A 12,500-nucleotide genomic window follows, 5' to 3' on the forward strand; every position below is an offset into this window, starting at 1 on the left:
CAACTTCAGTGCGTTTTAAAGCAAACTTTTCCCACTTAAATGCGTTTAAAGCGATCTGTTGCAACTTAAGTGCATTTTAAAGCGATCTGTTCCAACTTCAATGCATTTTGAAGCTATCTGTTCCAACCTCAGTGCGTTTTACAGCTATCTGTTCCAACTTCAGCCTGTTTTAAAGCTGTAGATTTCAGCTTCAATGCGTTTTGTAGGTACCTTTTCCAACTTCAGTGCATTTTAAAGCGATCTTTTCCAACTCAATGCATTTTATAGTGATCTTTTCCAACTTCAAGGCATTTTAAAGCGATCTTTTCCAACTTCAATGCGTTTTATAGCGATCTTTTCCAACTTCAATGCATTTTAAAGCGATCTTTTCCAACTTCAGTGCGTTTTATAGCTATCTTTTCCAACTTCAGTGCATTTTAAAGCGATATTTTCCAACTTCAATGCGTTTTATAGCTATCTTTTCCAACTTCAATGCATTTTAAAGCGATCTTTTCCAACTTCAGTGCATTTTAAAGCGATCTTTTCCAACTTCAGTGCGTTTTATAGCTATCTTTTCCAACTTCAGTGCGTTTTAAAGCGATCTTTTCCAAATTCAGTGCATTTTAAAGCGGTCTTTTCCAACTTCAATGCGTTTTATAGCGATCTTTTCCAACTTCAATGCATTTTAAAGCGATCTTTTCCAACTTCAGTGCGTTTTAAAGCTATCTTTTCCAACTTCAATGCGTTTTAAAGCGATCTTTTCCAACTTCAGTGCATTTTATAGGTACCTCTTTGTTTTCATTTCAATATTTACTCATTCAAAAGCTCATGTGAACGCATGTCATGAACCGGAAATCATAAATGATTGATGGTTGCTGATTATGTTGTTTTTTTTTTTAATTTTGTTCATGATTAAGATGATGATGGTTATAATAATCATTATCATTATCATTATCATTATTGCCATCTATATAAAACAGACTTTACCTTGATGCAAGACCAGCTGTGTATGTGTGTGTGTGTGTGTGTGTGTGTGTGTGTGTGTGTGTGTGTGTGTGTATTGTGGATGGAAGTTGATGTTCAGACTCTGTGTAGGGGTGGTGTTGGGGGTGGGTGTGCGTGTATGCGCGCGCGTGCGTTACGGTATGTACATATATATATATATATATATATATATATATATATATATATCTGTGTGTGCGTGTGCGTGTGTGTGTGTGCGGTTCTTCAGTTTTTTTGGTTTTAAAATTTTAACTGCAGTAGATATTTAACGAGAAAGTATATCGTTGCTTGGTGTGTGTGTGTGTGTGTGTGTTCGTTATGTGTGTGATATGTAGACAGATAGTACTCAGAACACTAGTCAGTGGTGCTGTTTTTTTGTTATTGTTGTTTGTTTTGTTTTGTTTTTGTTTTGGGGTTTATTTAAACAACAATATCTAAACTAGCCCTGGTCATAGAATCAAACATATTTTAATCACTGTAGGTATTCCAAAACAATGGATGCTGCTTCCCCAATGAGTTGATTCATTAGCATTCCTGTATATGTGTGTCTGCTTTCACACACACACACACACACACACACACACACATACACACACACACACACACACACACACACACACACACACACACACACACACACACATATATATATATATATATATATATATATATATGTGTGTGTGTGTGTGTGTGTGTATGTATGCAGCATGCACTTAGCGTATGTAAAAGAAGCCACGACAACAAAAGGGTTGTTCCTGGCGAAATTATGTAGAAAAAGCCACTTCGATAGTAAAAACAAATAAAAACTGCACGCAAGAAAAAACAAACAAACACAACCCCCCCCCAAAAAAAGAACAAGGGTGGCGCTCTCATTGTAACGACACACTCTCCCTGGGGAGAGCAGCACGAATTTAACACAGAGAAATCTGTTGTGATAAAAATACAAATATATATATATATATATATATATATATATATATATATATATATATATATATATATATATATATATATATTGGGTACGTTCTTGTATTCTTTGTTTCTTGCAGAAGATTTCTATGGGTCCATCCTTTGAAGAAGAAAAGAAAAAAAAATTGTGGAAACATATTCAGCGTTATTGATACGTGATTGATAGATAGATACATGGCCTGTCAACTGATTCATGGACATTAATTTTTCTTGTTGGTTTCAGTGTTTGGAATATGTGATGATGCGTTCAGTTTTTCAAACTGACCTTGTGTGTTCCGTGTGTTCGATTATGCGTGTTGTGGTGTGTCACTAGTTTGAACAAGTTGATTTAAGCATGCAACAAAAAGTGTACAAGCGATTAACAAAACCTGCAGTGTTTGGCATTTTTAATGGACGGTGGTAATTGTTCTGTGGTTGATCCCGCATTTTACACACACACACACACACACACACACACACACGCATGCACCCACGCACGCACACGCGCGCGCACACACACACACACACACACGCACATGCACACACACACACACACACACAATCGAAATCACAATCACAGAATGACAAACACCAGATTTTGAAAGTGACATTTTATTTTATTTTATTGTTTTCTTCTCTCATTCATACCTTATCCTCCCCCACTCTCCCCCTTCCCCCAACAAAAAAAAAATCCTCCCAATTATATATATTAAAAAAACAATTAAAAATTTTTTTTAAAAGGAAACAAAGAAAAATGGACGGATAGCTCTGATGATCAAAGGTGATTCCATTGCGCATGCGTGCATGCATAAATAATACGCTGCACGTGACTGGACGGCGGATGTAACGTTAGTGCTGGCAATGAAATGTACATCTTTCAATGATGACATAACATTCCCTGGATTTGGAGAAGAAAAAAAACAAAAAAAACAAATGCCCTCTTTTGCGTTTGTGAGAATCACAGCTCTGCTTTCTTCAAATAGCTCTGTCCGTGATTGGAGAGGAGTAGTTGATATTATTATTATTATTATTATTATTATTATTATTATTATTCCATTCTTGTTTCTTTCATTTGTAACCTGTGTAGGCTGGAAATAATGAATGAATTCTTTCGCTAACTACATAAAAGAGCCTGAAACATGGTTTTTTATTGGATGGTGACTGGTTGGAAGTTCATGTTTTGTACAGTTATTGTTTAAAGACTGAATTCATCATTAAAAAAAAAAAAAAAAAAAAAACCCGTTCTGGGGAAGCATATATATCATAATGTTTTCAGTTTTATTTTGTACATTTACTATTTGAAGATTGAAACCATCTCTTACTTGAAGTCCAGGAGGGGCGTATGTATCAAAATGTTTTCAATTTAATGTGGATATATATATATATATATATATATATTTGTTTGAAGATTGAAAAACATCTTTTAAAAAGTCCAGGAGTAGCTTTAAAAAAAAATGTTCAGCTTAATTCGCACACGTTAATGTTTTGAAGACTGAAACCATCATTTAAAGAAAGTCCCCGAAGAAGATATAATGTTATCAAATGTTATCGGCATAATGTTGGTTTTTTTTTTACTTGTCAGGTGGTTACAATGCGTTATGAGTACAACTGCCCGAAGATAGGAAATATGGCTTTACACTAACTGTTGAACACATGGTGTGGAAAACAGGAAAGTTCATCCCTCAAACGTTCTGTTCATTAAAGAACTAGATTTATTTTTTTTTAAATGGTGTGTGATTTTCATGTAATCAATGTAGAATAATATTCAAGATGGAACCGTCAGTTTATTGCATTGAACAACAGAAATTAGATACCTATAACTCGAAACGGTATAGTCATAAACAGCAGCATACACTCTCAGTTGATCAAAATAGAAGTGACACAAATGCTGACACGGTAGCCTAGAAGTGGACAAAAATACAATCATAACAACACGCCGCCATCAATTACATGAAAAAAAACAAAAACAAAAAAAACCACCTCTCACATTGGGTCCAAGCTTAGAAAGCTTTTAAACGTAAAAAAACAAAAAACAAAAAAAAAAAAAAAAAAAAAAACAGAGCAAGAAAGACGAAATATGAATCCTCACAAAAACAAAAAGAAAGAAAAAAACACAAAAAAACAACAACATAACCGCGACCTAAAACGGTTTCAACAAAACGACACATTTCTAACCCCTTTTGTTCATAGAATCAACAAGAGGTCGACAGAAAATGAATATTCATGAGACGATTTCACAAAAAAAAGGGGGGGGGGAGAAAGGGAGAGACAGCGACACAAAAATTAACACTCATAAATCTACTAACGCCCCCCCCCCGCCCCAACCCTCCCCCCCAAATCCTCCCCTCCCCCCTCACAAAAAAAAAAAAAAAAAAAAAAAAAATTCACCAACGATTTTCAACCAATCAGAGAGACAAACAGACAGCGAGAGAGGGAGGGAGGGAAGGGACAGGGAGCTCGCTAGCATGAGAAGATGAATGAAACGACTTTAATCATGAGTCTGAACACACGGCGACTCACACAGGTAGGGGTGTGTGGTCAAAGCCGACCCGACCTGACTGTTCACTTTCTCCTCTTCTTCTTGCCCTTGCCCTTGCCCTTGCCCTTGCCCTTTCCTTTGCCCTTGCCGCCCTTGGCGTTGGTCCAGAAGCAGGCACGGCCCAGGGTCAGGCCGAAGTCACCCTCGGGCTGCTCCACGAAGCCCACATCCAGGATTGGGATCCGCTTCAGCAGCTTGGACCCAGCGACCTCCAGCAGGGTCTCTCCCTCCTTGCCGTTCTTCACCTGGGGCAGGAGCAACATCTTCGGCATCAGCATCCACCATCATCACCACCACGTCTATCATCTACGTCACTAAGCAGTCGTTCAAAACACCGCAGCAATAATCTACAGCACTACCACCACCACATCATTCACTTTCGACGCTAAGCAGTCATTTGTAATACGGCATCGATTGTCTGGTACACCGTAACAATCACCTACAGTACTATATCAGTCATCTATACCACCACCACCACCTCATCAATCATTTACAAACACCGCATCAATCATTTACAATACCGCAGTAATAATCTACAGCACTACACCAGTCGTCTGCACCACCACAGCCACCACCACCACCACCACCACCCTATAACCATACCACCACAGCCACCACCACCACCACCACCCTATAACCATACCACCACAGCCACCACCACCACCACCACCCTATAACCATACCACCACAGCCACCACCACCACCACCCTATAACCATACCACCACAGCCACCACCACCACCACCCTATAACCATACCACCACAGCCACCACCACCACCACCCTATAACCATACCACCACAGCCACCACCACCACCACCCTATAACCATACCACCACAGCCACCACCACCACCACCCTATAACCATACCACCACAGCCACCACCACCACCACCACCCTATAACCATACCACCACAGCCACCACCACCACCACCACCCTATAACCATACCACCACAGCCACCACCACCACCACCCTATAACCATACCACCACAGCCACCACCACAACCACCCTATAACCATACCACCACAGCCACCACCACCACCACCACCCTATAACCATACCACCACAGCCACCACCACCACCACCCTATAACCATACCACCACAGCCACCACCACCACCACCCTATAACCATACCACCACAGCCACCACCACCACCACCATATAACCACACCAGCACAACCACCATCATCAGCAACACCACATCCTTCCTCCACGACACCGCAACAGTCTTCCACAATACTTCATCAATCATCAACAACACCACATCAATCATCAACACCACCACATCGATCATCAACAACACCACATCGATCATCAACAACACCACATCGATCATCAACACCACCACATCGATCATCAACAACACCACATCGATCATCAACACCACCACATCGATCATCAACAACACCACATCGATCATCAACAACACCACATCAATCATCAACAACACCACATCGATCATCAACACCACCACATCAATCATCAACAACACCAAAACACCACCACATCAATCATCTACAACACCACATCGATCATCAACAACACCACATCAATCATCAACAACACCACATCGATCATCAACACCACCACATCGATCATCAACAACACCACATCAATCATCAACAACACCACATAATCGTCAACATCACAATCATCAACACCACATCAATCATCAACAACACCACATCAATCATCAACAACACCACATAATCATCAACACCACCACATCAATCATCAACAACACCACATTAATCATCAACAACACCACGTAATCACCTACAATACCGCCACCACCACCACCACCATCAGAAGAAGATGAAGGAGAAGCAGAAAAATATAAAATAATAAAATCAAGCAAAAAAGAAAAACAACAACAACAACAACAACAAAAAAAACCCACAAAAAACAAACAAAATGAATTAAGATAAAATGAAAACGAATAAAAATAAAACGGAACAGAACAAAATAAACACAAAATGAACGAACATAAAATGATATCGAATAATAAAATAAAAATGAAATGAAGATAAAATAAAACAAAATAAAAATAAAAATAACATAAAATATAATGGAAATAAAATAAGAATAAAATAAAATAAAACCTAAATGAAATAAGAATTAAAAAAACAACAACAACAAAAAAAACAAAAACAACATGCAACAACAACAACTACAACAAATATATAACAAGAGCAACAACAACAACAAAAAAAAAAATATATATAACCAAAAATTAAATGAAATCAAAAACTAAACTGATGGAAATGAAATCAAATGAACTATACCTGACACCCGTCTTTCAGAACCATGTATCTGAACGATTTTAAAGCTATAAAAAAACAAAACAGCAAAAAAACAACAACAAACAAACAAACAAACAAAAAACAACCCACAAAACACACACACACCCAAAATTTATATATATATATATATATATATATGACACAAAAATCAAAATGAAATAAAATAAACGTAAAATGAAATCAAATGAACTATACCTGACACCCGTCCTTCAGAACCTTGTATCTGAAGGGCCGCTTGCTACGAGCGGTCATGCTCTCCTCGTCAAAGCTCGTCAGGGTGACAGCCTTGCTGTAGTCCTTGTTGGCCTTGTCGTGGACGGCGATGGTGTCCCTGCATTTGACGGTCAGCCGTTGGCGACCGTTGTTCGTGTGGTACTGCAGCATCTTCACCTGGGACTTGTGGCTCCCGTAGTCAAACTAGGTTGAAAAAGAAAAAAAGAAAAGAAAAGAAGATAATTAAAAAAAAAAAAAAAAAATGTTACTGCAGCATCTTCATATGGGACTTGTGGCTCCTGGTGTCAAACTAGGTTGAAAATAGAATTAAAAAAAAAAAAAAAAAAAAATCAAAGTGTGGGGGGGTGGGGGTGGGGGTGGGGATCATTAGTACAGGTTGGTAGGTTGGGTGGGTTGGGTTGGGTTGTGGTGGGTGTGTTTGTTTTTTTTGTTTTGTTTTTGTTGTTGTTGTTGTTTTTTTTTGTTTTTTTTAGGCTAGATTGGGTGAGTTAGGTTAGCTGAGGTAATGTGAGGTGCGTATGTAGATATGGATGTACAGATAAAGACACAGACAGTTTGTTTTTTTGTATTGTATTTGTATTGCATTTCTCTTCTTTTTGCCACAACAGATTTCTTTGAGTGAAATTCGGGCTGCTCTCCCCCAGGGAGAGCGCATCGCTACACTGAGAGCGCCACCCATTTTTTTTTTGTATTTTTTCCTGCGTGCAGTTTTATTTGTTTTTCCTGAATTGTGCCAGGGACAACCCTTTTGTTGCCGTGGGTTCTTTTACATGCTCTAAGTGCATGCTGCACATGGGACCTCGGTTTATCGTCTCATCAGAATGACTAGTGTCCAGACCATCACTCAAGGTCTAGTGGAGGGGGAGAAAATAAATTATTGGCGACTGTACCGTGATTCGAACCAGTGCGCCCAGATTCTCTCGCTTCCTAGGCGGATGCGTTACCTCTAGGCCATCACTCCACAGATGCAGACACAGACAGACAGACCCCCCTACACACACTGGTATTTAAATATATGACAACAACATGTGAGTTAGGTTAGGTCAGGTAAGGTGAAGTGTGTATGTAGATATTGGTACACAAAGGCAGATACAGAGAGACAGAGACAGACACAGAGAGAGAGAGAAAGAGACATGTACACACACACACACACACACACACAGAGAGCAAAAAAGTAGATTGGAAGGTATGTAAATGATATAAGCAGGTATGCACACACACACACACACACACACACACACACACACACACACACACACACACACACAGAGCAAAAAAGTAGATTGGAAGGTATGTAAATGATATAAGCAGGTATGCACACACACACACACACACACACACACACACACACACACACACACACACACACACACACAGAGCAAAAAAAGTAGATTGGAAGGTATGTAAATGATATAAGCAGGTATGCACACACACACACACACACACACACACACACACACACACACACACAGAGCAAAAAAAGTAGATTGGAAGGTATGTAAATGATATAAGCAGGTATGCACACACACACACACACACACACACACACACACACACACACACAGAGCAAAAAAAAGTAGATTGGAAGGTATGTAAATGATATAAGCAGGTATGCACACACACACACACACACACACACTCAGAGCAAAAAAAGTAGATTGGAAGGTATGTAAATGATATAAGCAGGTATGCACACACACACACACACACACACACACACACACACACACACACAGAGCAAAAAAAGTAGATTGGAAGGTATGTAAATGATATAAGCAGGTACACACACACACACACACACACACACACACACACACACACACACAGCAAAAAAAGTAGATTGGAAGGTATGTAAATGATATAAGCAGGTACACACACACACACACACACACACACACACACACACACACACACACAATGTGTTACGTATATATTTTTGTGGGAGGATGGGGAAGCTGAAGATGAGCATGGTCATGACCATTTACAAAATGTCATCTCGTAGTCATTATTATCATTATCATTATTATTATTATATCCATCCATTGATTATCCATGTATTTTCAGTAACTTATTGTTGTTGTTTTGGTGTGTGTGTGTGTGTGTTTGTTTGTTGTTTATTTTTCATCTATACACTAGATTTCTTTATCTTCCAGTTCTGTCAAATTGTAGTAGGAATGGTGGATACTATGATTTAAAACCACAGCAACCATGCTGACGGTCAGATCCCAGTATCAGCATCAGTAGCTCAAGGAGGCGTCACTGCGTTCGGTCAAATCCATACAGGCTACACCACATCTGATAAGCAGATGCCTGACCAGCAGCGTAACCCAACGCGCTTAGTCAGGCCTTGAGAAGAAAGAAAGAAAGAAAAAAAAAAAAAGGCAGCAGAAACCGACACTTACGATAGGATCCTCGGAGAAGGAGCCCGCAAAAGACCAGACCCCCTGCTCCTGGGCTGTGAACCGCCAGTTTTGTGTAGCATACTGAAAGAAAAGAAGAAGAAGAAGAGGAAGAAGAACACTGAACACTGAACACTTTAATGTCAATAGCTTTACAGCCCTAATGACATGGGGGTTCATAATACAAATAACAACATGCATCAATAGTAATAATATTGATGAAAACCAAAACCAAAAAGAAGAGGAAGAATATAAGAAATCAACCATCCATTAATTTGTTTTGTGGTGTTCTTTGGAAAAAAAAGAAAGAAGAAAGAAAAAATGAAGACATTAAATTATTTGTTGCGTACTGAAAAAAGAACAAGAAAAGGAAACCAAAAACACATACTACTACTACTGCTACTACTACTACTACTACTAAATCTCTGTGTGTGTGTGTAAGTAAAAAAGGGGGACAACTACAAAAAAAATGCGAATTCTGCGTGACGAAATATAAAATATAATAAAACATGAAGAAACCAACATCCATTAAATTGATATAGAAAAAAAAAAAAATCAAAGAAATATGGATAACTACAAGAAACTGCCAATTCTATGTAGCAAATTGAAAAAGAAATAAGTTAAAAAAAAATTCAAACATACATTAAAAGGGGGGGGGGGGTAATTACAAGAAACTGTCAATTCTGTGTGTGACAAACTTTAAAAAAAATCTAAACATGTCACACACATAAAGATAATATATATATATATATATATATATATATATATATATATATAGAGAGAGAGAGAGAGAGAGAGAGAGAGAGAGAGAGAGAGAGAGATTGTGTTATAAAATAGAAGAACTAAATGCAAGAATGCAATATCCCAGACTTTAAAGCAAAGTGGTTGTCTTACAAGACATTGAATACAGACGTTTCCTAACAGTGCAAAGGGGTCGAATGTGATTGATAAATGCCAGTCATTATCATCATTAATGCTTTAAGGACTGATGATTAGTTGGTTTTGGGTGTGTGTTGGGGGTAAGGGGGGGGGTTGTCTTGGTTTTTATTTTATTTTAGTTTATTATTTATTACATATTTCTTTTTGTCCTCTGTGTATTAAGAAATAGAAATACCCTTGCAAGTTATTTGTCACTCATGTGTTAAGAATGTAATTTCCTTATAGTGATATATGTGAACTGTGAAAAAATTATGTCAAGCATGATGTTTCAATGAAAGAAATAATATAATCTTCAATGCAAGGGGGAAAAAACAAACAGACTGTGGGATGGCTACAAGAAAAGAACACATAAAATCATTACATAATGAATAAAACAAAGGGTGAAAAATAAACAGGAAAAAAAAACACCTATCATTAAGGTTTGTGTCAGTGAACTTCCACTAATCTTGTTACATATGGGGGAAAAAAACAACAACATATTTTCTTATCTATAAAGGGGAGAGAAAATGGAGAGAAAAAAAATAATAATTAAAAGAAAAGAAACGAAAACAACTAGCCACAATATAACAGGCAAGTCAAGAAAACATATCTTTCTTGTGATAAAGAAACCACCCCTCCCCCCAAAAAAAAACAACAACAAAAAAACAACACATCATCTTCATTTTTTTGAGAAAGCGTGGGACTGCGAGAAAGTCCAGTTCAGTTCAGTTCAGTCCTCTTAATCAGTTAATGTTTCACATCACGAACATTGGTTACGTTTTCTGTAGCTGTTTTTTGTTTAGCTGATAAAGTGATTAAAAAAAACCCCACATTTTTTTTTTTATATTAACATTTGTCAATATCTGTGAATGTGGTCAAGAAATGACAGTCTTTGGATGAGTTACAAGACTGCAAACTTTACATGGTCAGGAAATGACTCTGGTTCCAATCTTGTGTACACATCTATAATCACCAAATGAAATTGTTCATTTGTCAGATGGGAAATGTGAGGAAATATCTATCCTTCAGAATTTCATCTTTTGTCGGTCTTATTTTAATTTGTTAGTAATGACAAATTCCAAAAGTTGACAAGTGAACAATTACAAAAAGTTTTTTTTTTTTTTTTTTTTTTTTTTCTCAAGGCCTGACTAAGCGTGTTGGGTTACGCTGCTGGTCAGGCATCTGCTTGGCAGATGTGGTGTAGCGTATATGGATTTGTCCGAACGCAGTGACGCCTCCTTGAGCTACTGAAACTGAAACTGAAACTCAGTTCAGTGACTCAAGGAGACGATACGCTACACCACATATGCTAAGCAGATGCCTGACCAGCAGCGTAACCCCAACGCGCTTAGTCAGGCCTTGCGAAGAATGCGTGGGATATTCACTGAGACACCTGGCTACAGCGCACATGTTCTTGAAGCTCTACGCGCCTCGACCTTTAGCTCTCTCAGTACGGCCAGTCCTCTCTTCTCCTCTACACAGACCCCTCGGATGCCCAGTGGGTGTCTGAATGACCCAACCTTTAGCTTCCGTCGTCAGAATTGTGGTATTCTTTGTCAACATTCACCTTTTCAGTATAAGAGCGTTCCGCTTGCAATATTTTGATGATGGTAACTGGGGTGAAACGCTGTTAACGTCGTCTCTTTCGCCGTTCGTATGGAGAGAGTTAATGCCAACAAAGACCAAACCCCACCAGTTTCTAGCACCACACTAGCACGTAACACACACATGCTCAGGCACGTTGTGAAACAAAGCCCATAGTTATTTTATACAGGCCATTCAGTTATCAGTATCAGTATCAGTATCAGTATCAGTAGCTCAAGGAGGCGTCACTGCGTTCGGTCAAATCCATATACGCTACACCACATCTGCCAAGCAAGATGTCTGACCAGCACGCATAACCCAAACGCGCTTAGTCAGGCCTCGAGAAAAAAAAAAGATAATTTTTTTAATACATAAAAAATACTACTACTACTACTAATGATAATATTCCTAAGGCGCAAAATCTTGATGAAGTCAACTCTAAGCGCACGCACACACACACACACACACACACACACACACACACACACACACACACACACACACACACACACACACACACACACACACAAAACCCCAAACCCCCACTAATTAAGGCCTACAGTTTCTTACAGCATTACCTCTCCAGTGGTAG

General features: G+C 38.6%; 2 protein-coding genes across 4 annotated transcripts in view; one reads left to right on the forward strand and one right to left on the reverse strand.

The window, feature by feature from the left end:
* LOC143276678 (cysteine sulfinic acid decarboxylase-like) overlaps positions 1-3,167 on the forward strand; it is a 33,652-nt gene extending 30,485 nt beyond the window's left edge. The window contains exon 15 of the mRNA XM_076581309.1: positions 1-3,167. This exon is cut by the window's left edge and continues 1,890 nt beyond it. The gene's annotated coding sequence lies outside the window, so the exon portion shown is untranslated.
* A 1,084-nt stretch (positions 3,168-4,251) lies between these two features.
* The window catches only part of LOC143276676 (uncharacterized), a 138,335-nt gene continuing 130,086 nt past the window's right edge, over positions 4,252-12,500 (reverse strand). For all 3 annotated transcript variants that reach the window (XM_076581306.1, XM_076581307.1, XM_076581308.1), the window contains exons 45-48: positions 12,487-12,500; positions 9,410-9,490; positions 6,969-7,190; positions 4,252-4,713 (exon numbers count right to left, since the gene is read on the reverse strand). The exon at positions 12,487-12,500 is cut by the window's right edge and continues 96 nt beyond it. In XM_076581306.1, the coding sequence (XP_076437421.1) occupies positions 4,492-4,713; positions 6,969-7,190; positions 9,410-9,490; positions 12,487-12,500 (539 nt within the window). In that variant the 3' untranslated portion in view covers positions 4,252-4,491. The remainder of the gene's footprint in view (positions 4,714-6,968; positions 7,191-9,409; positions 9,491-12,486) is intronic.

Source organism: Babylonia areolata, chromosome 32 (assembly GCF_041734735.1).
Source record: "Babylonia areolata isolate BAREFJ2019XMU chromosome 32, ASM4173473v1, whole genome shotgun sequence".
Classification (NCBI taxonomy): Eukaryota; Metazoa; Mollusca; class Gastropoda; order Neogastropoda; family Buccinidae; genus Babylonia; species Babylonia areolata.